This window comes from Schistocerca americana, chromosome 2 (assembly GCF_021461395.2).
Source record: "Schistocerca americana isolate TAMUIC-IGC-003095 chromosome 2, iqSchAmer2.1, whole genome shotgun sequence".
NCBI classification, from domain to species: Eukaryota; Metazoa; Arthropoda; class Insecta; order Orthoptera; family Acrididae; genus Schistocerca; species Schistocerca americana.
Window position 1 is genome coordinate 1,094,181,417 of NC_060120.1, and position 27,975 is coordinate 1,094,209,391.

The 27,975-nt window shown below is 46.4% G+C and overlaps 1 protein-coding gene across 3 annotated transcripts in view; it reads left to right on the plus strand.

The window, feature by feature from the left end:
• The window catches only part of LOC124596496, an 836,705-nt gene that overhangs the window by 539,257 nt on the left and 269,473 nt on the right, over positions 1-27,975 (plus strand). For all 3 annotated transcript variants that reach the window (XM_047135655.1, XM_047135657.1, XM_047135656.1), the window contains one exon: positions 14,827-14,928. In XM_047135655.1, the coding sequence (XP_046991611.1) occupies positions 14,881-14,928 (48 nt within the window). In that variant the 5' untranslated portion in view covers positions 14,827-14,880. The remainder of the gene's footprint in view (positions 1-14,826; positions 14,929-27,975) is intronic.

The following is a 27,975-nucleotide window of genomic DNA, read 5'->3' on the forward strand; positions in this document are numbered from 1 at the left end:
TCATTAGTGGTTCAATTCTGAAGCGAATGCTACGAAGTGATTCCTTCATCTTCGGAATCAAATCAAAGTCACCCAGATATACAATCGCACCAAAAAGTATTGGCACAGTTACATTTTAGTGGTTGTAGGTTAAACGAAACATATATTTCAGAACAGAACCCATACATGTGACACCTTACATTACATAGTTTACAAATATGTCAAAATCACCTGTCCTTAAAGTAACATACAGTGTCATGAAAAAAAACATCGCTCTTCTGCACCCAAAAAAGTATTGGCACACGCATATGAATCGGACAGTGTGTTCGTTTTCTTCATTGATGTTCACCATCTAATAGCTAGTGTGCATCCCTTTAGCATCTATAACAGCACGTAAACGCCTAGGAATGCTTTGTATTAAATTCCGGGTGATATCAGGGGTAATTTTCGACCATTCCTCCAGGAGCACTTTCTCCAAGTCGTTTTTACCGGACGGACGCCTTTTTCTGACTTGTGTGTCAAGATGAGCCCACAGGTTCTCAATGGGGTTCAAATCAGGGCTCTGAGGTGGTGTTAGAACCCTTCTGGGGGCATTGTACAGTAACCACTCCCGGGTTTTCATGGCGGTATGTTTTGGGTCGTTGTCTTGCTGGAACTGAAACACCCCAGTAAGGCCCAATTTCTGTGCACTAGCGTGTAAATTACCTCGCAACACGTCAATGTATCTCATATGATCCATTGTGCCGTGAATTACAGCTAGATTTCCAACGCCGGAAGCCGCCATACAGCCCCAGACCATGATACCGCCCCCACCGTGTTTGACTGTGGGATGCATGTGTTTGATGTCGAGGTGCGTATTCGGCTTGCGCCAAATTTTCTTTCTTGCATCAAATCCGAACACATTGAACTTCGATTCGTCGCTAAATATCACAGTGTTCCAAAACTCCATCGGCTTGCTGATGTAGTCCTTGGCAAACTGCAGGCGTTTCTGCCGGTTAATTTCCGAAATGTATGGCTTCTTCCTGGGAGAACGTCCATGCATGTCAGCCTCATTCAACACATTTCGTATAGTCTGAACACTAACCGTCTTGTCGGACGTTGTCTGAACAATCTCAGCAATAGTTGCTGCACTTGTAGCAGGTTCCTTCCGAGCAAGTGCGATGATATGGCGACGCTCTCGGGTTGTAAGCACTTTTGGACGTCCAGGACGACACTTATTCACTGTTGTTCCAGTCTCTTTATATTTCTGAATGATGGCTCTTACCGTGGTGTAGCTCACAGACACCTCTGCTCCGATTTGTCGATAGCTTCTCCCTTGTGAATGGAGCAATACCACTCTCTCACGCAACGCCACTGAATGTTCCTTCTTCTTCGGCCCCATGCTGACCACTATCGCGCACTACAGCAACATACTGGCGACCGGGCCGTCAACAACACGCAGTGTCTAATGTGTCAGCAGATGGCGTTCCGGTACCTGAAAACCCAGCAATATACCGAGATGCCATGCTCTGTGCCAATACTTTTTGTGTGCAGAGGAGATACGTGTTTGCCCATAACACTGCATTTCTTTGTTAATGGTAGGCACTATGGGCAGAATTGTAATGTCTGGTATGTGAGGTAGCACGTACATGTACTGTGTACCGGAAAGTGCGGCGTTTGTAACCAGCAACGATAAATACGCACGTGTGCCAATACTTTTTGGTGCGATTGTAAGTCCGGGGAGTATGGTGGACGGTACAGTACTTCCCAGTCCCATCGACCGAACAGAGCAGCCACAGCTTGCGCTGTGTGCGCCCGCGCATTCTCGTGCAAACTGATGGGTGGGTTGCTCAGAAACTGTCGCCGCTTCTTTCGCAAAGCTGGTCGCAGTTGATGCTCCAAAAACGAACAGTATTACTGTGCATTGGCTGTCTGCTGTGGAGGAACGTAATGCCTTAGGATAACACTATCACAGTCGTACATCAGAATCACCGTAACTTTCACCATACTGGGGCTCTGACGCATTTTCTACTTTCGCGGCGACCCACAATGACGCTATTCGTCGGATCGGTGTTTCAGTTCTGGCTCGTACGATGTGGCCCATGTCTCATCCAGTGTTACAATGCAGAGTAAGAAAGCCTCTCCTTCGCGCACATAGCGCTCCAAGTGCGTCCGAGCAGCGTCGTAACGCATCCATTTCTGCATTTCCGTCAAGTCGTGCGGAACCCATCGTGATGCAGTTTTTCGCCTGCCCAGGGGTTCCTTCAGGATGCGAAGCACAGTAGTATGCGCTGATCCGGTTTCGTGGGCGAACTCACGAATCGTACGGCGTCGATAACTGTCCACTAACGCGGCAACAGCATGCACATCTTCTTCAGAGGCGCTAGGACCACCTGCCACAGTTTGCCGACCTTCTTTGAAGGCTTTTACCCAACGTGCCACTGTTCTGTACGGCAATGCCGATTCCCCGCACGCCTCTTGAAGACCTTGATGACACTGTCGTGCTGTACGACATCTGGCACATTCAATCTTGATCCAACTCCGTTGTTCCTGTTTCGAAAACCTAGTGAGACCGTTGCGGTAGACCGCTCGCTCTGTAAGAGGGCTGATTCTGTGTTGGCAGCGCTGTGTAGCGCTTTGCATTGGATCTCTGACTGCGCTCTCTTTGTAAGAGTCTCTGTGGCTGGTCGGACTCGTTGTTGGAAGTTAATCGCCAGTAGTGTTGGGCAGTTGGAAGTTAGTCACCAGCACTGATGGAAGTACTGTTCGGCAGTTGGAGGTGAACAGCCAGCAGTGATGGATCTTAAATGTGAGAGGTTAGCACTGATGGACGGTAGAGGTCTGAAGTGTTAGCGTAGGCTAACGATATGGAAGTATCCGACTTGGAGATTGAAAATTATTCATGATTATATATCTTTGTACTGGATGTCAATGAAGAGTTACATTCGTGTTTGAACTGGACGTCACATTATTAAGGTAAAAAATAGATTATTTGGTTTCAAACAAAATCTTTCCTTTGCTGACCACATACCTATTAGTAGATAGTGGGTTTAGTACTTTGAATCTTTTATTTAGCTGACAGTATTGACGCTCGCTGTTCAAAATGTCTCTAAGCACTATCGGACTTAACATCTGACGTCATCAGTCCCCTAGACTTAGAACTTCTTAAACCTAACTAACCTAAGGACATCACACACATCCATGTCCGAGGCAGGATTCGGACCTGCGACCGTAGCAGCAGCGCAGTTCCGGACTGAAGCGCCCAGAACCGCTCGGCCACGGCGGCCGTCGACGCTCGCTGTATTGCAGTAGTTCGCGTAACGAAAATTTTTGTGAGGTAGGTGCTTAATGAAATGTATAGGTTATTGTTAAAATTTCTTTTTGGTCAGGGCCGTTCTTTGAATTAATTATTTGAAGTCAGGTTGTAATTTTTTTGAGCAGTCAGATTGCGCTGCGCTAGAATATTGTGGGTCAGTGTTGACGTGATAAGAAAAGGTAAAGAGAAAGTAGACTCAGTACGTTCAGGTTTACTCAGCTGTTTCAGAATCAAGTAACGTAGGAGTTTCATCTTCTCAGTCACTCTGAAATTTAAATACAGACACACTCGTTTAAATAAAGAAGCTTCAGCTCACAAGTGACTGTGTTTGCCTCGATTGTGCGCACGCCGGTGACGTGGGACGGGCGAGTCCATCTGCCCGGAGGTAACGTGTGCTACCGGCGACAATAGTAGCTTCCACTGCATACTGTCTCCACAGCAGTGTTGCCACTACCAGTTGTTCATACAGAGGGTCCAGCTAGAGAGGCCCGGGTGCGGCAAACGCCGTCACTGAGTGTGTGTGTGACGCTCGTGGTGATCGGCGGCCACACACAAACAGACGGCTCTGCAACTCCCACCTGTGTCCCACTCTGAATGTTATGTTGACAGGCTATTCCACTTGCTTGGAACCAGTGGTCTTCCTTCTAATTATCTGCAAACAGTCACTCGATAGTGGAAAGCTGACGTTAATGAGCTGTTAGCTATTGTCAATGTTAATTTTATAGTCATGTGATCTGATTAGACCTCTATCCTAACCATCTATCAATTTTTTTAACTTAATGTTGTTCTCAAAAAATACATTTTTTCAGTTTCGTCCCAGTCATTTTTCTACGAGTTATGTAATATCTACGAACACTTGTGGTCTTGGAAATTAGTTTGATTAACTCTGGGGGTAGCTTCTCAGATTGTCTCACATAATTTTCTGTGCCTTAATGAATTGTTTTTGTAATAAATGTGCTAATAAATTTATGGCCTAGTATGCTTGCACTCGACACCAGCAGTCTTCTCCTCTGTTCCCCTGTCTTCATCCTAGAAGAGGATTTTATCTCGTCGTCCTGAAGTACTTGTCGAAGACCTTAGCATCTGCGGATAGGCTGACAGTCTTTGCCTTCTACGTCTCTCGCTACCGCCGTGTAAAATATTCCTTCGTGTTTTAACTCGTGCCCTCCTTCCGGTTTTCTGTTCGCCACATTGACTATCTGGTCAAAGGTATCCAGAAACTGACCACCAGATGCCACTAGAGGCAGAGGAAGCGGGGGGCTGTTCTGCTGCCAGTAGAGGAGCAGCTACAGCAGGATGGAGCTGGCCTCCAGCGTGGACAACCCACGACACACCACCTGAGTAACGATCCCATCGGCGACCTGCCAGCCCTTCCAAAGTTGCCAAAGTCGATTGATGCCGATGTGATTCTGAAGCGGAAACGCGTAGGAAGAGCACAGCTAAATGGAGAGCACGTAATCCCCATCTACTGACGGGCACGGACTGTCGAACGTTGCGGAGGGTGGTCGTAAAGAAACAGCACGAAGTCAGCGAAAGGAATCACTCTGGACCTTCAGAGTGCTACCAGGAGTCCGGCGAACGCAGCAGCTGTGCGTACGGAACTAAAGACGGTGGGCTCCAGTGGCGGGGCAGCTCTTCGTACGTCACGTGTTCCTGCAGTGAACGACGAGGGCGGTCAGCGGACAGCCCGTGACTGGGAACGAGTGATGTGGGGCCGCACCCCCTGCCAACCCCGTGGAAGCGTCGGGGTCTGGCGAATGCTTCGAGAACTGTTCCTGCCGTCGTGTGTAGTGCCACGAGTTAAGCACGGAGGATACGGTGTTGCAAGGTGGCGGTGTTTTTCGTGGTTAGGGTGTCGTCCTCTTACTTCGCCTAAGGAGACGCGTAATGCGAGGGGATAGCGACACATTTTACAGCACTGTGTACGGCGTACAGTCGAGGAACAGTTCGGTGGCAGTCGTTCTTTGTACCAGCACTCAGTCGAAAGGCAGCATCTGTGAAACGGACCCTTGGCATGCGTCAGAATGTCGGCTTCTCTCCAGACCCCGGCGTGTAACTTCTCTGCCTCCTCTCGTCCCGACTGTTGAGGAAGAATGCCCTGCAATTTCTCTACAAGCGTTCACACGCCTCACTGGAAGAGTCGACAGCAAAGTTCGAGCCGTCATAAAGCCGAAGCGAGGGCAGGGGCCGCGGGAGGGGAAAGATTCGAATTGCCGTGCCGTCTCGCTCAGTGTGATTCCAGGAAAGTTTCCTCTCTCGTCTAGGCCAGAGCACACCGGCCGAAAAAGAAGTGCTACAGAAGACAGTCACTTTGATGTCACACCCCAGTAAGCTGCCAGTGATACAAGCTTCTCCCTCTAGAGCTATTAGCCAAGCTACCGGGAGAACGAAATCTAGGAGAAGAACAACAAAGAAAGAACCAGAGTAGGAAAAATTAACCAAGAACCCGAACCGACAAATAGTCACCCCAGTGTTATGTCTGTCATTCTAGGCCATCAAAAACTGTAATAGGCCAGACCACGTACCGCTTCTTCCCCTCCCCAGCTGTATCGCTAATGCGTAACCACATAGTCGATTTTTAAGGCTATCGGTTCTGGAGATCAGCATCCATCGCTCCGTCTACGAACGCCCAGTCCCGTCATTTCAAATTACTGCAATTAGTTGTCCGCACATTTGGAGAAATACTCGATTTCTGCGAAGTTGCTCGATCGAACTGTAGTTATCGATGCGGTATGCAGCGGCGACAAGGAAAGCCCTTCGACCCCCACAGCAGCAAACAGTGATCGCTCGAGTAGACAGCAGATGTCCAGCACTGTTCGGACGTTCACAGGAAGGAGAGGGGAGGGGCACGCTGCCCGGTGCGCTACACGTGGAGCGGGACTCGGCGGCAGTCGGGGGCCACGGGGATGGGCTGCGCGCCTCTTGCTGCTTACTGCTTGCTGCTTACTGCTCAGTACCTGTGGAGGTGGAGCCTGGCCTGGCCTGGCCTGGCCTGGCCTGCCAGTGGCACCTGCCTGGCTGCCCCCCGCCTCTCTCCACTTGGTACTGTCGCATCGAATGCAGACAGGCAACGCAATGACGCAAGCTGCTGCTGCGCCATCCTGACGTTTAGCACGTGCCAGACGGTGCCCGTATTAAACAACGGTACTGTTACTGAAAAACTTGCAGAGGTGTTTCATCCACCGACGTGCGCCTGTTTTCTGCACGTTCGGTAGTTTTTACGCTGTCCTCTTGTGAATCACAGGAGGCACTTACGAATAACCCTGTACGTCCCACCCCTCCCCACATTGGGAAACGGAACGGCGAGAAATAATTTTTTCGTAGTGTTACTGTTGACTACGACATTAATTAAAAAAAGAAAAAAAAGATAGTCAAATTGCGAGCTGAGCGTGTTCATTCTTACCGTACCCCAAGAGTAGCGTTCCTGATCAGAGAGTGACATTCGGTAGATATTACGTAGTCGACTCTGAGGTGAATTCTGTACGACCAGGAACCGTCCTTGTTGATGTAGAAATCCGCAGAGTACCGTCATATCTTCTGCGTACTTGACGGTTTTATTCTTTCTCCTCCCAGTACAAGTTTTTTTGATTTTCCCGAGGCCTTATTCATTAGCATTTCAGCATATATATCGAAAAGTGATGGTTACATACAGCAGCCCGGTCTCACACCTCTTCCAGTGCCCACCCCTCGGATCTCATCTTTTTCTACTCGAACTACGACTTTCTGTTCCTGCTGTATCAACCTTTTACTGTTCCAGTCTATACCAGTATCTTTAAGAAGCTTCGACAGCATGCACTAGTCAGCTCTTCCATGTGCTTTTTCCCAGTCGACTAAACCGACGTACGTAATTCTTTTCACTTGCAAACCTCTATGTGCCGTCATCACTCAGTTCCATCAACGGCAGCGGTCACGCGAGTAAAATCCGCTTCGGGCGCCAAGTGCTACAGAAGCACCTTTAAGAGCCATGCTAGCCATCAGGAGTCCAGAAAGGTTCGATCGGTGTCCGTAGCTCATCTGGTAGGCAGAACCGGGAAAGAAGGGCCACCACTAGGTTCTCGTTAATAGCGTGGCAGGTGAGGTGCTTTCGTGCGTCGAGGTGTCTTCCTGCCAATCGTAAGGTGACGGCCGGTATTGTTGATGAGAATATTCTGTAGTCTCTCCATTGGCAGGAAAAGAGAGGGTGATTTTCAGCTGTCACTGTGGCGTACTTTGCAATTTCCTGTCCTGCTGCGGTAATTTCAGGAGCTTTGAGAGTCGGTCTAGTCGGGCGGGGTTATCTCGGAGAGTGTGTGGACGGGTCCGTGGCGCACGGCGGCTGTCTCGGACAACTCTGCTCTCAGCTGTTTCCGAGTAAGTGTCGCGTGCGGCGTTACGAGTTTGTTCTTGCATCGCGTGGCTCAGTATTTCCGAGTATGTTTTGCAACTCGCGATTGCACTTTGCCGTTATTTCTTTATCGTGCAGGACCTATCCAGTGTACGCGCATTTTGTGAGTTGCCCAGACTCTGGAAAATTATTTACATATCAATGCACAGTCCTCCAGACGGCATTCGGGTGCCTTTCGCACAGACACTGTTTGGTTAGAATATTAATACCGCTGGTGATCCAAAAAATCCAGAAATTGTTACGGTATTGCCATTTACACTTTTGATGGAAGTAATTGCGAATCAATACAATCTCAATGCAAATCGTTGTGACTGAGTCCAAATAAATTATTATATTTGAACATAACCTTTCTCACCCCAGCATTTCCTCCTACAGCATTCTGATAATGAGGCGACCCTTATAAAACAAATGTCGTCAGAGGATTCGTGCTCACTGAATTCCAGTGTCACTGGGACGGTGTTTCCAGTGCTACACGCGTGCCATAACGAGAAGTATATTATTTTGTTCTAATCTTCAAAGTTAGCTGGAACATTTGCAATTATATTAGTTTAATTAAATTTTTATTTTGGTAGTTGCGTTCGCGTCTGTGGCAGGCAGTCTGCACCAAGGGCTGCCGATCCCCGGTCGACTCGCAAGTACAACAGCAGAGGAAGCCACAACTTTTCTTTCTAATTCAGTTAAATTATTATACGTTCCTTTTTGAAGTAACGTTTGCATAAATAACACTCGTGCCTGTGTTTGTGTCATGTCGGAATTAGCTATCAGTATTTTTTGTCCTCTATCACAGTGTAAAATTAAAACGTTCCAGACAGTTACTACATTTTTATCTATGTACGTTTGAACACACATTAATAAGCTACAAAGATATAGATTGTAAATGCATTATTTAAAGATTGACATCTTTTTACGAATTGTCTTTGAGATCTGGGAACGTCTGTAACCATTTATGGCGGGATCGTGTGACGATACAGTTGTTTGTATGCGTGCAACTGCGTAAGTTGCGAGGTGCTGTTTCCCTTATCCAGACGTCACGTGATCAAAAGTAGCAGATTATAACTGAAGGTGAATAAATAAATGTTTTTAAAAATATTGTCAAATATATTTTAAAACACTGCAACATAAGCGTTATTTCGGTATGAGATATAATTAGAACCGGAACTTTGAATGTATTTTCCAGCGGGATCAGTGGAGGAAGCAGCAGTCGAGGCACCTCTTCCAGTTTTTACGATCGCCCTTTCGCGTGACGTCACTGCTGTTGGCAATTCACAACTCGCGGCCGAGTCGTTCATTTTGTGCCAGCTTTTGAAGAAACTGTGTCGAGAAAAATATTAAAATTTGCTATTAACATTTTCTCGTTGGATGATATTTTTTACGATGTTCGTAAAGGCGTGGCTCGACAAGAATGCCTCCAATTATTTTTTACTGCTTCTGGTAATCCGCTCCTACCAGAAGAGAGTGTTTGTAATCCGGTTGTTTGCCTGTCCATCTTCCGCAGCTGCTGTTAAAACCTGTTACTATTCGTTATCCGTCTTGAGCTGACTGCAATTTAATGAAAAAGAGTAACACCAGATGTTTCGCTTTTATTTATAAAGCATCTTCCGTGGTTATTCTGCAAATTCAATACAGACGTTTGTACATTATTGGTTCTTTTAAGTTAAAGACAATGTTTTGTTTATAAAGTTGGTGTGCAAGCTACTTACGGTGTGTCTTAACATACTCTGCTCTTTCCCTCTTTGCTAGCAGCTGTTGACGTCTAAATACTTCGATTCAAATTTGCACCTGGCGGTTTTTCCCGTTCTGCAGTGAACCGTGAATTTACTTTCAAAACCTTTTCTTAAGAATTTACTTTATTTACTAGCGATTCATCAAGAGCATTAACGCATTTAATCACACTATGTGAGCGTGGAAGTAGTTGCCAATGGTAACTGAAGAAACCAATTAAACGTTTTTGTTTTAATACATGGAAATTTTGTTCCTAAAAGCCTATTTTTTTTTACCAGATTTAAAATTATAATCACAAAGCACTTCTAATGCACCTTGTAGCTGTTCCTCAGACTCTGCCCTCCCTACAGCTTTGTTCACGTGATCGTTCCAGTTTAATTCAGAACCGAACAGAAGTCGGAGAGCGCTATATCTGTCACCGCCTGCAACCTGTACAGAAATAGGCTGGGCTGAGTTAATAGAACAGGACCGTTTTTTTGACCAGTCAATGGAAATGGGAACATTTTGTCACAGCTCCTCGAACAGCGTACGAAGTGTAAGGCCGACCCCAAGTGAAGCTTTCTTCTACAACTCGAGGTAGTAGAAGAAAAAGACAGTACGGGAGCTAGAAGGATAAGGATTTTGCAACTGTATTGCAATGGGTTTCCAAACTATGTACAGGTACTGCAGTCCAAGATCTGTGTCTCTCAGGGTGCATTCACCTCTGTTACCCAAGCATTGTTTCTATCATATGCCATCCAACAGAGAATGAAAAGCTGTGAACTATAAAAAAAACTCCGCTGATGTCATCCAATAGAGAACACAATAACATTTTTACAGTGTGCCTGTCTTCCGATACATATCTATGAAAAACAAATACTGTCTGTGTGCTGGCTTCGAGCATATGTGCTGACCCCCATTAAATATACAAGTATTGATCCACTCAATGATGGAAGTGGCCTGTACAGACCAGTGTAAAGGTTCGTCGCCTGTACTGTAGGGAGACCATGTCCCACAGACTGTCAGTCGCAAGAGAGGGGTCCTGTGTTGTTGTTTGCTACAGTGTTTTTTTCTGCTGTAATACGTCCAAGGAGCGCATGACAGATTTGAACACCACCATAAATTTTGCGTATGTGTCAGGTTCTAAACTGACATTAACACATTTAATCCACTGGCTGCGGTTGAAAGCAGGACATTGCATGTTATAAATTATGCTGCTGCTCCCAGAACACACACACACACACACACACACACACACACACACACACACACACGCAGGATGATTTAAGTAAAAGACAGTCACAACATATGGAACCTGGAATAGTTTTGCGGCATTGTGGGGTGTTTCCAAACAGCTGTTTGAAAGTGACTGATGACCTCTACATCTGAACTGATCTTTCACAGTGATACGATAGCAGGTGGCTCGGTGTTCCATTTCGATTGATTCCTTCTCATATTGCAGTCATATACGCCATCACTGTTTTCACTGTTTCGGTGCAAGCCATCTCCGGAATGTGTTTCCCCTCCACCAAGACTCTTTCTCCATCCCAAACAAGCGCTGTCAGTCAGTCATTATGTGGTAACCAACAGCGTACCAGTGGATGGGTAGAATGGAAAAGACGTCATCGATGTACTGTAATACTAAGCAACACAGCTGATAGTCCATCAGTTTTAGCAGTTTTACTAGTTTTCACTGCCTACCAGTGATATGGCAGCACGCTTCCCAATTCCTGCATCATTGCTAAAACCAGCCCTTCTGCATTTTGCTAGTATCATTGCGAATGTAGATAGATGATGTGCAGTACGTCCATTCATTGTTAATTCTCGAACATATGCATGCCAAAAGTATATCAGACAACGGTCTACATATTTCTAGCACTTCAATCATAGTGCGTAATTTACGATTATCATTGACTATCTTTCCCTATACGGATGCGAGTCACAGCGCATTCTCGTATTCTTAGCATAAAGTTAGAGATTGAAAGATCTCGTCACTTTGTCTTTGACTAACTCTCCCTGCAAAAATGTCACCGATTAAATTTGCGGGTGACCAGCAGTAGACCGCTAGATCCACGCCTCGTGAAGGAGCGGAGTGAGCCGAGTCCGTAACTGCTGTTCCAAACCAATCTTACGGCACCCATCCAAGTGCACAAGATTCCTTCAGTAGATATGAAAGTGTAAAGATATAACAGACGGCTAATAAGAAGAAACGTGCGGTTTTTGTGCACGATGGAGTTCCAGACGGAAGGAGTTTGAAGCAGTTTACGTAAATCAACTGTGCTATAAATTCTGAAGTACTGCTCAAGTGTCTGGGGTCAGTGTCAAGAAGGTATTGGTAAGAGAGAACATAAACACATACACTCCTAAAGCTACACTGTTCTACACTTAAAATACGGTATAATGTTGGCGCGGTGTGGTTTCCGACCTATTAGTCGTGTGTAATGTAATGCTGTTAATATTCCAATGTAGGAAATGTATTTCCAGCGCATGACGTAATCCTCCTCGCTGGTTTCTGTACTACTACCTTGCACACCAAAGAAAACATCGATTCTTTGTGAACCGTGCACTATATAGCTTTCTAGAAGTGTATAGCGCCCACTGTTCACATCCGATCGTGGTTCAGAAATTATACTATGCTCACATCACTCCTATAAAAATAACGGTCGTTGGTAACAGAGAATGACTCTTAAAATGAGTCTGACAAACTCATAGCGGCAGTTATCTGCTACTAACTCCGTAAACAGGACATCTGTGGAGCAGTTACAGGGCCTGGCAGTAAAACCTCGCGCATTTGACGTGGCCGGCTTACGGGTTGTAGTGAGGATACTGACGCGGAGTGTGAAAGCGGTGTGCGCTTGGTGAGCATTGTGCATTTGTTGTGGAGCAATTCACTCGTAACGTTGCTTCTGTGAATAGTAATCTGCGGGCTTTTCGGAGACGATTCGAACTTTCCCAACATGATCGTGTCCCGGACAGAAAAACTATTCAACTGTGGGTGTCGAACTTTAGAAAGACAGGTTCAGCACTGGAAAGGAAACTTGCTGGCCGCCCTCGGACTGCAAAAACGCCGGGAAACGTGGCGCGTGTGTCGGAGTGTCTGTGCAGCCAGCACCAGTGCGGTCGGCACCTAAACAGGCAGCTGGCCCGCGATTGTCCGACAGGAGTGTAAGGAGGAGTCGTCGTTGAGAACTTCAGTGCACCCCTTCAGAATGATCGTTACCCGGGAATTAAATAAAAGAGATTTTGAAACCCACAGTGCTGCCCGTGAGGAAATTCGTAAGTTCCTTCCAACTGGCGCTTTGTTTATTTCTTCGGAGAGCCCCATTTCCACTTATCATGAACTGTAAACAAACAAAATTTCTGCTACTGGGCTGCAGAAAACCATCGTGAAATTCATCAGCGACCACTTCACAGCCCTCATTTGACAGTTTGGTACGCCGTTGCTGAATGTTTTTTGTGAGGACCGTATTTTTTTCGAAGAAGGTGGCCACACGGTAATGGTTAGTTCAAACCATTATTGCCACATGCTAGAGACCTTCCTTCAACTAGGGTAAACTGGCTTATTGCAGATCACGACGATCGAGAAGTGTTGTTGCAGCAAGATAGATGCTGCGCGAGTTGGTTCATCGTCATCTTGTCTCTCTGCGAGGAGACATCGCGTGGCCCTCGACGTCGCCTAATGTATCGCCTTGTGATTTTTTTCTCTGGAGACACTTAAAGGCTCTAGATTACAAGCATTGTCCCACAACAGTGAGAGCACTTAAAGAGGCCGTTACCCAAGAAGTGGCAGCCATTCCAAGCGAAATGACATGAGGACGTAAGGAGAACTTTTGGGATAGACTTCGTGAATGTGTCAACAATCGAGGACGTCTTGTAGCAGGTATAATTTTTGAAACCAAATAATCCAAAATGGCAATGTATCTCTTTTTAATAAATGAAAGTAGTTTTTCTCTATCATATTTTGTTTTTCTGTAACAACCTATTAAAATGAGGGAGGTTTTATTGCCGGGCCCTGTATACACACGGGGACTGCTGTCCCTCACAGTCGTGGGCAGTGCGACTGGTTCCGGCAGAGGTTCGAGTCCTCCCTCTGGCATGGGTGTGTGTGTTTGTCCTTACCGTAACTTAGGTTAAGTAGAGTGTAAGCTTAGGATGGCTGTGACTGCTTGCAGTGATTCTGCGGGGGTCCGCGCCGCGTGTTGGCGGCCGACCGACTGCACCCAGCGTCGATCCGGCGCCGGCCTCGTGCGCCTCGCTACAGCTTTCTGTCTACAGCGTCATCAGCAAAATACATGCAGTGTTTATCCTCCTCCAAATATTCCCGGAGAAATTGTTTCAAGTGGCTCGTTGTGACATATCCGTCGGTCCATTCCAGCAGATGCTTTTCATGCGTGGAAAATTGGCGGAGACGTTGCAAGGGGCAAGATTTATGTTGTTACCCAAGTGGTGGCGTCGGGGAAATTTACAACGTGCGACGGCTAAACGTCTCGCGCGTATTTTTGACCGCTGCGAGGTCTCTCTCTCTCTCTCTCTCTCTCTCTCTCTCTCTCTCTCTCTCTCTCTCTCTCTCTTCCCCTTCCCGTCTACTTGAGGTAAGTAATTCGCCACAAGCTGTCAGCAGGGAAGCAGTCACTGTCCCGGTACTCTTAGGATTCTCCATGTGTGTCGGAATGTGAATAAATTCCAGCCTGGCTTAGTTTTTCGAATAGTTGTGTTATTTTGACAAGGGTGGGCAGTCAACTGTCTAGGAGATGGCGCAGAGGGGGGGGGGGGGGGAGGGTCCTTTGGGAAGGAGGCGAGCAGCTCTGGTGCAGCAGTTCATCCCTGGGGAAGGGCTTCTGCTGTGTGTGGGGGCGGGGGGGGGGGGGGACATAGCAGTTGTGGGTCACCAGTTTATAACGTGGCACCGATTCAGGAATGGGAGCACCTGACTATGGTGACAATTAGGACCGTCGATATTTCTAAAATATCGGGAATCCGATAAAGCGATGCTTAAAAATATCGTTATCGGTCCTTCATGTATAAAAAGTATCGGCGTACCAGCCTATAAAAATGTCGGCTGCACATTGTAAATATACCGCTGGTTCTACAGCTGTATATTTAAGTATTGCTTTGCAACGCACATCATCAAGCTATCAGCCTGGCTATCCTCCTTAGAACAAGAATGAAAAGAAAAACTGTGCACGTTCACGCCCGGCGCTAACCACTTTCCTAAAAATAGTAACTGCACGTAAGTGGCACAATAAAAGGTGTCCGGCGGGTGCGTCGTTCGGATTCGTCACATATCGGATTTGTGCGGAACACTTTATGTCCACTTCCCTGTTTGTTCATCTCTGCCAATGCCAGTGACCTAGCTGCTGTAGTGTCAGAATTGCGCGGTGAAGCAAAACGTTGCAGTTTGTGTCGGTAGCGCGTGTCATTTAGATTTGCTAGAGGCTGACGCGGCGCCGCCTGTTTGCTGTTGCAGGACGCGGCCGACATGGTGTACGAGGTGACGCGCCTGCGGCCCAGCTGACCCAGCATGACCGGGCCGCGCTCCTGCCTGCAGCCCGACGGCTGCCAGCCAGAGGTCAGTAGCCACTGCACTCTGCCCTCAACACCCCTCTGCCGATTCGTTGGCTGCGTGTCACGTAACTGATGGCAAACACGACGCCTGATCTGAAACAATGTGAACAACAACGAGGCGTGGTACTTAGGCAAAGCAGCAAAGGTGTGGACGGGGCCTAATCAGTTACCGTTCGTTGCACAGAAAACACATACACTTTATTTTTTTAAAACAAAACTCTCAACATTTATTTTTAAAAGATTTTACTACACTGGTGGCTCAAAGCCTTTCTAGAAAAATTGCAAGTTATTGTTGCCTGAAGGCCACAAGCAATGTTACACACAATCGGCGGCTGAAGGCTTGATTAAGAAGGTTCAAAATTATTCTTCGGGTGAAAGCCAGAAGCAATTTCAAAAATGCACAACGGCTAAAGGCCTAAATTACCAATAACGTGGAAATTTACACGTTAAAAAAATACTAAAACCCTTTCTAATAATCTTAATAACTTGTAACAAGCTATAGCGACGGCTGAAGGCCTCACTAAAACACCATTGAAATTTATTTGTCGGCTGAAGATCATAAGCAATGGTACAAACAATTAACGGCTGAAGGGCTGATTAAGAAAGGATTCAAAATTATTGGAGGCTGAAAGCCACAAGCAATTTGCAGCATACTCGACGGGTGAAGGCCTGAATTACAAGTAATGAAGGCAGTTGCATGTTAAAATACTAAAACTTTTTTAAAACAATCTTAACGAACTGTAACAGGCTATAGTGATGGCTACAGGCCCTATTAGCAGAAAATTGAAAATAATTTGTCGGCTGAAGGCCACCAGCTGTGTTACAAACAATTAACGGCTGAAGGCCGGAATTACAAGTGGGGAAGGCAATAACATGCTAAAACATTAGAGTAAATTTTAAACAATTATGACAATTTGTTCAAATAAGATGGAGTGATCCACAGACAGTGCTCCCTTGATCGGCCCGAGGAAGGCGACTGCAGCTGTGTAAGCGGTGAGACAAGCAGCCGAGAGTTGTACTCACGTAACGGGACGTCGGCTCACACTAGGGGCAGCTCGAGCGCCGACTGACCGACTGACCAATCCGCCTAACGTCCCATCACCAGTACAACCGTGGAATATTTTTAGGCAAGGGCGAAGAGACAGACAGCAACACGTCTTCAGAAACACACCCGAGGCCGAAGGAAACACTAGAACCGAGGTAGACCTCCCAAAAACATATGTACAGTACAGTTCGAGAGGCTGTCAAACTACACGCCGTCGACACGACGAGGAAAGGTACACTGCCGGAAAAGTACGCTAGCCTCCAGGGCAGGTGACTGGGGAGTTAGCGGCCACAAGGCAGAAAATACCTCTGGTTGCACTTCACTAATAACAACACTAAATCCAAACTAACATGGAGCAGTAGAAGGCGGCTAATAGCTTCTGCCAACCAGTCAGACTCCACTTGTTGCGGTTGGTCTCACCGGCCCTGGGAGCAGCGAAATGCAAACAACAGCGAGATGTCAAACAGTGGAGGTTTCTCTATTGGACAAGATTCACTCAACTCGAAACGTCCTGGGTTCGGTCGTCGACGCTGGCTGCACGCCGCCAGCGGTCCCGGCCTGCGGACCTCCTCGCTGCTCTCTCCGCAGCCCAACTGCCGACACCAGAACGCACGCAGCGTTTAAATAACTGGACATTACAAACCACACAAGATACACAAGGATAGGCGGAGACAATTCCACAGTGTCTAAGACCAGTCACTGTAACACAGCACAGAGAAGCCGGAAGCGGTCGGAAAACCAAATGCACGCCGTCCGCTGCGACGACCGACCGAACGACCAACCGTCGGTCGTCCCCACTCGAGTCAGGCACGGGAAAGATCCCAGTATAAACCGTCGACTGACAACTTGTTACCGTGACGGCACTTCGACGGGCAGACACACACACACACACACACACACACACACACACAGGTGCAAGTTGCACTACAGGAATATCACGGTCCATTCAACTAAAACTCGCTGAATCCGCTCGTTGACGTCGGGCTGCAGGCACTCTCGCGACCACACCCTTCCGGCGGCCAGTGCACGTGTGTCGCGAGCGGTCTGGCGAGCACCGGCCGTCCGGGCCTCACTGCCGCCCCGTCCCAACTCAACCCGCTCGACACACGACGACCCGCAATTACTAGAGGCCGCTCCAAAGATGGTACCACCGTACGCGCTATCGACAAGTGCTGCTGCTGCCACTCACGGACATCCGAGGCAAGCAAACGTAGTGGCACCAGTGAACACACTAAGAAAACGAGCCGCCACTATCGCTCTTACAAGATGCCAAACTACGAACGGTATCGACGCGAGCCGCACACGGCTCAAACATTATCTAGAGAAACGACAAAAGAAACGAGGATAAAATTTCATCGAGTCGTGGTCGCGGCGGTTTTTCTGTATGGCTCGGAGAAATCATTGACGAAAATCTCAGAAATAAGGCTCTTCAGATCAGTGAGATGTTACATGACACTGGATGGGTTAAAGATGACAATGCGTGGAGACAATTCAATATTTTTAGAATGGAAGCTAGTCAGACATCAACAGAATGGTAGAAGGAAGACAACCAAAAGAGGTCATATCATACTTGCTCGATGTTAGCACAATCGTTCCAAGGCCGAGGAATCGTTCGCAACAACGTCCTCTGTCACCCAAACAGGCTTATCGCTTGCTCCTTGAAAAGAGAAGAAGAAGAAGAAGAGGAGTATCGCCATATTGCATAAATGTTTAGGACTGACAAGAAGAAAAGACTCGAGTTGTGGCGATTTGGTGTCACTGGAAGAAGTATCAATAAAAATGCAGGAATCATACTGACGCCACTAGTAATAATATTGGGTAAATGAATAAAATAAATTTGTGCAAGTGATTCACTACCTTTCCTAAAATTGCTTTAAATTTTGAGAGACAACAGTTTTGCAGTCTTATAAATAAACTGACGAACATTAGTACAGTGCAACGTTATGAAATTATAAACAGGGTAGATCTACAGTGTTCTACACACATTAAAAGGATTAGATGTACTCTTATGTATTCAACTCTCAAATATTTTTCTTTCCATGTGGATGTGTGAATTATGAACCAACTGCCAACTTTCTTAACAACAGTATAATGATAATTCAATTATAATTCTGAAACCAACGCTCAGATAGCTCACCATAGTCACTACTATTTTGCCAAAACAAATTCAGACTGTGTGTCTGCTCTGTACTAATATGGAGTCAAACCTCATCATTCCACACGCTAAAGTCTTGTCTCTCTCTCTCTCTCTCTCTCTCTCTCTCTCTCTCTCTCTCTCTCTCTCTCTCTCACACACACACACACACACACACACACACACACACGTAAACATATAAAATTTTTACTTGACAGCATTACTCATAGAGCTACTGATCTTTACTGTACACGGTGTGATTCAACCAGTGTGAGCACTACTAGGTGCGTAATTAACCTCACTTTCCCGTCTGCTATTGTGTTGGCGCAAGGCGTCTTCTCGCCTGGCAATGTAAGCTTTTATTGTTGATAACTTGAATACAAAGTGCTAATGTTTCACAATAATATGTGTTTATTAGTTCATTATGAATCGGCTTTCGACTTTTTAGGCTGTTGTCACATAACTTAATACTAAACAGGTAGCCCACACAACTTCAGCGAAAATTCATAGCTACACAAATATAGCTGTACAAAGATAAGAGACATTTTATGACTATATCAATAGAAAACACAAGGATAATGTAATACCTGAGGAGGCTATGAACAGATAAATCTTACATAACAGTATATTCAAATATTAAAACTATGTGAATGCATAAGCTAAAAATGTTCTACAAGTGAGTAATGGCATGGGATGGACAAACTGGTGAATGTAATGAACAGCCCAGAAAAACGAGGGGAGGGAGGGAGGGATGAGAAAGAAGTCACTGAAATGTGGGTGCGGAACAGTTATCACACGCTTATTACCTAACGGCGAGAGAAATAACAAATGGCTGCTGCTGCTGCTACTTTAGTACGTGTGAGTAACGCAAGTGTAGTTATTACGCATCAAGTCAGGGTTCTTAGACTCGTGTTTCTTAATGGCCGTAATTTCAAGTAATGTTAGTTTTCTGCTTTTAGTTCCACTACGGAGAACACCACATTTCACATCGTATGATTGCCATTGCTTCAGAACATTTTCAGCGAAGGTGGAATCTCTCTGTCTCTAGCTCCTTTCAGGCTCAGTCTGTGTAGCAGTTGTAGCCCTACCCTATTTGACATGCGTATAATTTGCCACACAGACTGTAGGAAATTTATAGATTCCCTTCTGTTCTTAAGGTGGAAGGTGGGCAACAGTATTCCTACTGTTGAAAGGCAGAGTATGTTCAAAAAATGGCTCTGAGTACTATGGGACTTAACTTCTAAGGTCATCAGTCCACTAGAACTTACAACTACTTAAACCTAACTAACCTAAGGACGTCACACTCATCCATGCCCGAGGCAGGATTCGAACCTGCGACCGTAGCGATCGCGCGGTTCCAGTCTGTAGCGCCTGGAACCGCTCGGTCACCTCGGCCGGCGCAGAGTATGTTTCCTGTGTTTTAGTTTCCTGGCTAGAGCCAGTGAAAAAAATTATTTAATTGTCAGGTGGTACCTGCCCACAAGCAATGTACATTATCCGCATACCTAGTCCAGTATTGTATTTTAGAGCCTAGAGCTCCTTATCTGAAAATCTTTGCTGAGAATTATCCATAAACATTTCAGCTGAGAAGGGGCTCAGTGGGGGCCCCATTGCGGAGCCATGTGACTAACTGTACAGAGCCTGCTGAAATTGGAAATAATTTTGGCTTGAGCAGTTGACGATAACCCTAATGTCAGCGTCAGAGAAGTTGCTGCTGTACAAGGTAACGTTGACCACGTCACTGTATGGAAGTGCTACGGGAGAACCAGTTGTTTCCGTACCATGTACAGCGTGTGCAGGCACCATCAGCAGCTGATTGGCCTAAACGAGTACACTTCTGCGAATCGTTCATCCAACAATGTGTCAATCCTCATTTCAGCGCAAATGTTCTATTTACGGATGAGGCTTCATTCCAACGTGATCAAATTGTACATTTTCACAATCAACATGGGCTGACGAGAATCCTAACGCAATTGTGCAATCACGTCATCAACACAGATTTTCTGTGAACGTTTGGGCAGGCATTGTTGGTGATGTCTTGATTGGGCCCCATGTTCTTCCACCTACCCTCAATGGAGCACGTTATCACGATTTCATACGGGATACTCTACCTGTGCTGCTAGAACATGTGCCTTTACAAGTACGACACAGCATGTGGTTCATGCACGATGGAGCTCCTGCACATTTCAGTCGAAGTGTTCGTACGCTTCTCAACAACAGATTCGGTGACTGATGGGTTAGTAGAAGTGGACCAATTCCATGGCCTCCACGCTCTCCTGACCTCAACCCTCTTGACTTTCATTTATGGGGGCATTTGAAAGCTCTTGTCTACGCAACCCCGGTACTAAATGTAGAGACTCTTCGTGCTCGTATTGTGGACGGCTGTGATACAATACGCCATTCTCCAGGGCTGCATCAGCGCATCAGGGATTCCATGCGACGGAGGGTGGATGCATGTATCCTTGCTAACGGAGGACATTTTGAACATTTCCTGTAACAGTGTTTGAAGTCACGCTGGTACGTTCTGTTGCTGTGTGTTTCCATCCCATGATTAATGTGATTTGAAGAGAAGTAATAAAATGAGCTCTAACATGGAAATTAAGCGTTTCCGGACACATGTCCACATAACATCTTTTATTTATTTGTGTGTGAGGAATGTTTCCTGAAAGTTTGGCCGTACCTTTTTGTAACACCCTGTATAAATTTGATATGTTCACCAAAACTAAACACTGGAAATGACACGTAACCTATTACGTGCTGTATATATATATACAGGGTTATTACAAATGATTGAAGCGATTTCATAAATTCACTGTAGCTCCATTCATTGACATATGGTCACGACACACTACAGATACGTAGAAAAACTCATAAAGTTTTGTTCGGCTGAAGCCGTACTTCAGGTTTCTGCTGCCAGAGCGCTCGAGAGTGCAGTGAGACAAAATGGCGACAGGAGCCGAGAAAGCGTATGTCGTGCTTGAAATGCACTCACATCAGTCAGTCATAACAGTGCAACGACACTTCAGGACGAAGTTCAACAAAGATCCACCAACTGCTAACTCCATTCGGCGATGGTATGCGCAGTTTAAAGCTTCTGGATGCCTCTGTAAGGGGAAATCAACGGGTCGGCCTGCAGTGCGGGCCTGCGTGCGGGCAAGTTTCACGCATAGCCCGCGAAAGTCGACGAATAAAGCAAGCAGGGAGCTAAACGTACCACAGTCGACGGTTTGGAAAATCTTACGGAAAACGCTAAAGCAGAAGCCTTACCGTTTACAATTGCTACAAGCCCTGACACCCGATGACAAAGTCAAACGCTTTGAATTTTCGGCGCGGTTGCAACAGCTCATGGAAGAGGATGCGTTCAGTGCGAAACTTGTTTTCAGTGATGAAGCAACATTTTTTCTTAATGGTGAAGTGTTTAAACCTCCTCTACCAAGAAACGTGCCAGAACTGCGAGCTCGCATCAACGATGCTTTCGAACTCATTGATGGGGACATGCTGCCCCGAGTGTGGGAAGAACTTGATTATCGGCTTGATGTCTGCCGAATCACTAAAGGGGCACATATCGAACATTTGTGAATGCCTAAAAAAACTTTTTGAGTTTTTGTATGTGTGTGCAAAGCATTGTGAAAATATCTCAAATAATAAAGTTATTGTAGAGCTGTGAAATCGCTTCAATCATTTGTAATAACCCTGTATATATATAAAAAAAAATCCAATCACAATTAATGAAATGACCCGGCAAAAAAAGTCTCGCTGTTGATAAGGACAAAACAATATCAGTGAACGAAGGAAAGAAACGTGAACTTTGACAGACTGTGGTAGCAGAAAATCAAGAACACACTCGAGAGTTGCATACCAAAAGCGACATAATAAATAGCAGTTATATGTGCATTTGAATAGAAGTCCAGAGAAGCGGAGCACGTCCAACTTTCCGCACCAATGTAGAAAAAGTCGCAGTGCCTGTCGGTCGAGGTGCAAACGGCTGCATCGTTTGTAGAATTGTGATCAGGATTGCTTTGCTTGGATTTTTAACAAAATGGAGATGTGTGATTACATGATATCAAATCATGATTTCTGTATGAGAGAGGAAGACTACCAGGGAAGTAGTAATCTTATTCACGATCCATAAGGTTAACTGAATGTATTTACACACACGCACACATATTTAGACAGGCATCTGCACTCAGTCGCACTCAACTGCATACACAGACGCATATATGCAATCACACATGCAGGCCCACCATACACATACAATAATTAGACTATGATTAACGAGCTGCACTATTCGGCACACTCACTCACTAACGCAATCTCTCTCTCTCTCTCTCTCTCTCTCTCTCTCTCTCTCTCTCATTCACACCATCAGAGTCCCCCAACCCCTCACGTACTTCAAGTAAACATAGTGAGAGTGCAGGAGGGTCTCGATCCCATCTTTCATAACCACGAGGTGGCAGTCTGACTTTAGACTGCAACACAGTGTACATCTAGTGGCGTGATCGAACGCCAGTTTGCTGTGGCATATGCGGAAGTGTCAGTTGAGCCCCGCGAACATTACCCTACTGGCTACGAGGACACGTGATGCCGCACGTCGCACACCCTTAGCCTGCCAATGGCTGGCCCCATCTGCTGTACAACATGCATACATTTTGGATCTTAGAGACCCACAAACTCCACAACCAGTAATCCATCTGGATCACGTTTCATTAAGCCGATAACTCTCTTGTTCTGAGGAACTATACTGTAAGGATTATCGGCTGCACATCCAGATGTGTCGAATTCATTACTGTGACAACTCATTACTTCATATGGATTGCAGTTCTTCACCCAATAGATTAAGCTATCTGTATCTATATAGAATAACTTCGGTTACACGAAATGAGCTCTAGCAAACTCATAGTAGATAGTTCAAATGGCTCTGAGCACTATGGGACTTGACATCTGAGGTCATCAGTCCCCTAGAACTTAGAACTACTTAAACCTAACTAACCTAAGGACATCACACACATCCATGCCCGAAGCAGGATTCGAACCTGCGACCGTAGCGGTCGCGCGGTTCCAGACTGAAGCGCCTAGAACCTCTCGGCCATTTCGGCCGGCCAATGGATGGTGGTTTTCCAGGTTCCGCTTAATAGGTCAGGAGTCCATTACACACTGGAAGCCGCTACACAGGTAGCGGGGGCTTTGTGGAAGTAACTGGTCGGTTTTTTTAGGTTAGAGGGTCTCAGCAAACAACAGAAAGGGCCTCTGTGTAAAAGGGGGCTGGTAAAACACAGTAAGGTAGTTGTAGAAACGATTGGTATTGTAAATTGCTGTAGCTGTGCTGGGAAAGAAGCAGAGCTCCAAGCCCTAATAGAAAGCACTAAAGCTCATATAGTTGTAGGTACGGAAAGCTGGGTAAAGCTGGAAATGAGTTCATCCGAAATTTTTTCAAACGACCTAACAGTGTTCAGAAAGCATAAATTAAATACAGTTGGTGGTGGAGTATTTATTGCTGTCAGAAGTAGTTTACCTTGTAGTAAAATTGAATTAGATAGTTCCTGCGAAATGTTATGGGTAAAGGTTATACTTGACAATCGGACTAAACTACACTCCTGGAAATGGAAAAAAGAACACATTGACACCGGTGTGTCAGACCCACCATACTTGCTCCGGACACTGCGAGAGGGCTGTACAAGCAATGATCACATGCACGGCACAGCGGACACACCAGGAACCGCGGTGTTGGCCGTCGAATGGCGCTAGCTGCGCAGCATTTGTGCACCGCCGCCGTCGGTGTCAGCCAGTTTGCCGTGGCATACGGAGCTCCATCGCAGTCTTTAACACTGGTAGCATGCCGCGACAGCGTGGGCGTGAACCGTATGTGCAGTTGACGGACTTTGAGCGAGGGCGTATAGTGGGCATGCGGGAGGCCGGGTGGACGTACCGCCGAATTGCTCAACACGTGGGGCGTGAGGTCTCCACAGTACATCGATGTTGTCGCCAGTGGTCGGCGGAAGGTGCACGTGCCCGTCGACCTGGGACCGGACCGCAGCGACGCACGGATGCACGCCAAGACCGTAGGATCCTACGCAGTGCCGTAGGGGACCGCACCGCCACTTCCCAGCAAATTAGGGACACTGTTGCTCCTGGGGTATCGGCGAGGACCATTCGCAACCGTCTCCATGAAGCTGGGCTACGGTCCCGCACACCATTAGGCCGTCTTCCGCTCACGCCCCAACATCGTGCAGCCCGCCTCCAGTGGTGTCGCGACAGGCGTGAATGGAGGGACGAATGGAGACGTGTCGTCTTCAGCGATGAGAGTCGCTTCTGATTTGGTGCCAATGATGGTCGTATGCGTGTTTGGCGCCGTGCAGGTGAGCGCCACAATCAGGACTGCATACGACCGAGGCACACAGGGCCAACACCCGGCATCATGGTGTGGGGAGCGATCTCCTACACTGGCCGTACACCACTGGTGATCGTCGAGGAGACACTGAATAGTGCACGGTACATCCAAACCGTCATCGAAACCATCGTTCTACCATTCCTAGACCGGCAAGGGAACTTGCTGTTCCAACAGGACAATGCACGTTCGCATGTATCCCGTGCCACCCAACGTGCTCTAGAAGGTGTAAGTCAACTACCCTGGCCAGCAAGATCTTCGGATCTGTCCCCCATTGAGCATGTTTGGGACTGGATGAAGCGTCGTCTCACGCGGTCTGCACGTCCAGCACGAACGCTGGTCCAACTGAGGTGCCAGGTGGAAATGGCATGGCAAGCCGTTCCACAGGACTACATCCAGCATCTCTACGATCGTCTCCATGGGAGAATAGCAGCCTGCATTGCTGCGAAAGGTGGATATACACTGTACTAGTGCCGACATTGTGCATGCTCTGTTGCCTGTGTCTATGTGCCTGTGGTTCTGTCAGTGTGATCATGTGATGTATCTGACCCCAGGAATGTGTCAATAAAGTTTCCCCTTCCTGGGACAATGAATTCACGGTGTTCTTATTTCAATTTCCAGGAGTGTATTATTGGATCGTTTTACCGACCCCCGACACAGAAAATATAATTGCTGAACAGTTCAAAGAAAACCTGAGTCTCGTTTCAAATAGGTACCCCACTCATAGAATTATAGTCGGTGGCGACTTCAGTCTACCCTCGATATGCTGGAAAAATTATGCGTTTAAAGCCGGCGGCTGGCATAAAACGTCATCCGAAATTGTACTGAATGCTTTCTCAGAAAACTATTTTGAACAATTAGTTCATGAGCCCACTCGAAGCGTAAATGGTTGCGAAAGCATACTTGACCTCTTAGCAACAAATAATCCTGGACAAAGAGGGAGTGTCATGACGAATACAGGGGGTTTAGCGACCACAAGGCAGTTGCTGTTAGGCTGAATACCCTAACACCCACAACCATCAAAAAGAAACGCAAACTACATCTATTTAAAAAGGCTGATAAAAATGCTCTTAACGCTTTTTTAAGAGACAATCTCCAATACCTCAGATCTGATCATGTAATCGTAGAAAAAATACGGAATGATTTCAAAGAGATAGTATCGACGGCAATTCAAAGACATTGTTGTTGTTGTGGTCTTCAGTCCTGAGACTGGTTTGATGCAGCTCTCCATGCTACTCTATCCTGTGCAAGCTTCTTCATCTCCCAGTACCTACTGCAACCTACATCCTTCTGAATCTGCTTAGTGTATTCATCTCTTGGTCTCCCTCTACGATTTTTACCCTCCACGCTGCCCTCCAATACTAAATTGGTGATCCCTTGATGCCTCAGAACATGTCCTACCAACCGATCCCTTCTTCTGGTCAAGTTGTGCCACAAACTTCTCTTGAATCAGGCGGCCCACCGAAAGAGATTCTGGTCACACATAAAGCACACCAGTGGCAACACGGAATCAATATCTTCACTGCGAGATAACAATGGTGAAGCCACTGATGAGCAGAGTTATTAAACACGATTTTCCAAAATTCTTTCACCAAAGAAGACGAAGTAAATATTCCTGAACTGCAATCAAGAGCGACTGCCAAGATGAGAAACATGGAAATAGATGTCCTCGGTGTTGCAAAGCAGCTTAAATCAGTTAATAAAACCAAGGCTTCTGGTCCAGATTCCTCTCAGAGTACGCAGACAGAATAGTTCCATATTTAGCAATTATGTACAACCGGTCGCTCACAGAAAGTTCCGTACCTAAAGACTGGAAAATTGCTCAAGTCAAACCAATACCCAAAAAGGGCGGTTCTAGGCGCTTTAGTCCGGAACCACGCTGCTGCTACGATCGCAGGTTCGAATCCTGCCTCGGGCATGGATGTGTATGATTTCCTTAGGTTAGTTAGGTTTAAGTATTTCTAAGTCTAGGGGACTGATGGCCTCAGATGTTAAGTCCCATAGTGCTAAGATCCATTTGAACCCAAAAAGGGAAATAGGAGAAATCCGCTGAATTACAGGCCCATATCACCAACGTCGACTTGCAGCAGGGTTTTGGAACATATACTATATTCGAACATAATGAATTTCCTCGAAGAAAACGATTTATTGACCCGTAGTCAGCACGGATTCAGGAAACATCGTTCTTGCAGAACACAACTAGCTCTTTATATTGATGAAGCAGGCCGGCCGAGGTAGCCGAACGGTTCTAGGCGCTGCAGTCTGGAACTGCGCTACCGCTACGGACGCAGGTTCGAATCCTGCCTCGGGCATGGATGTGTGTGCTGTCCTTAGGTTAGTTAGGCTTAAGTAGTTCTAAGTTCTGGGGGACTGATGGCCTTAGAAGTTAAGTCCCACACTGCTCAGAGCCGTTTGATATACTCATGAAGTAATGAGTGCTATCGACAGGGGATAACAAATTGATTCCATATTTCCAGAAGGCGTTCGACACCGTTCCCCACAAGCGTCTTCTAACCAATCTGCGTGCCTATGGAATATTGTCTCAGTTGTGCGAGTGGATTCGTAATTGAATGTCAGAAAGATCACAGTTCGTAGTAATAGACGGAAAGTAATCGAGTAACAGAAGTTATATCCGGCGTTCCGCAAGGAAGTGTTATAGGCCCTCTATTGTTCCTGATCTATATTAACGACATAGGAGACAATCTGAGTAGCCCTCTTAGGTTATTTGCAGATTATGCTGTCATTTACCGTCTTTTCAAGTCATCAGATGACCAAAACGAATTGCAAAATGATTTACGTAAGATATCTGTGTGGTGCGAAAAGTGGCAACTTGTGGTAAGGTCTTTTGGGACCAAACTGATGAGGTCATAGGTCCCTAAGCTTACGCACTACTTAATCTAACTTAAACTAACGGCAACACACACACACACACACACACACACACCCATGTCCGACGGAGGACTCGAACCTCCGACCGGCGGAGCCGCGCGGACCGTGACAGTATGCCTCACACCGCGCGGCTAAAAAAAGTGGCAATTGACCCTGGAGAAAGAAAAGTGTGAAGTTATTCACATGAGTACTAAAAGGAATCCGCTAAATTTCGATTACGCGATAAGCCACACAAATCTGAATGTTGTAAATTCAACTAAATGCTTAGGGATTACAATTACAAATAACCTAAATTGGAACGATCACATAGATAACGTTGTGGGTGGAGCATATCAAAGACTGCGATTCGTTGGCAGAATACTTGGAAGGTGCAACAGGTCTATAAAGAGACTGCTTATTCCACGCTTGTCCGCTCTATTTCGGGGCATTGCTGTGCGGTGTGGGATCCGCTTCAGGTGGGACTGACGGAGACATCGAAAATACAAAGAAGGGTGGCTCTTTTTTTACTATCGCGAAATAGGGGAGATAGTGCCACAGATACGATACGTGAATTGGAGTTGCAATCATTAAAACAAAGGCGTTTTTCGTTGCGACGGGA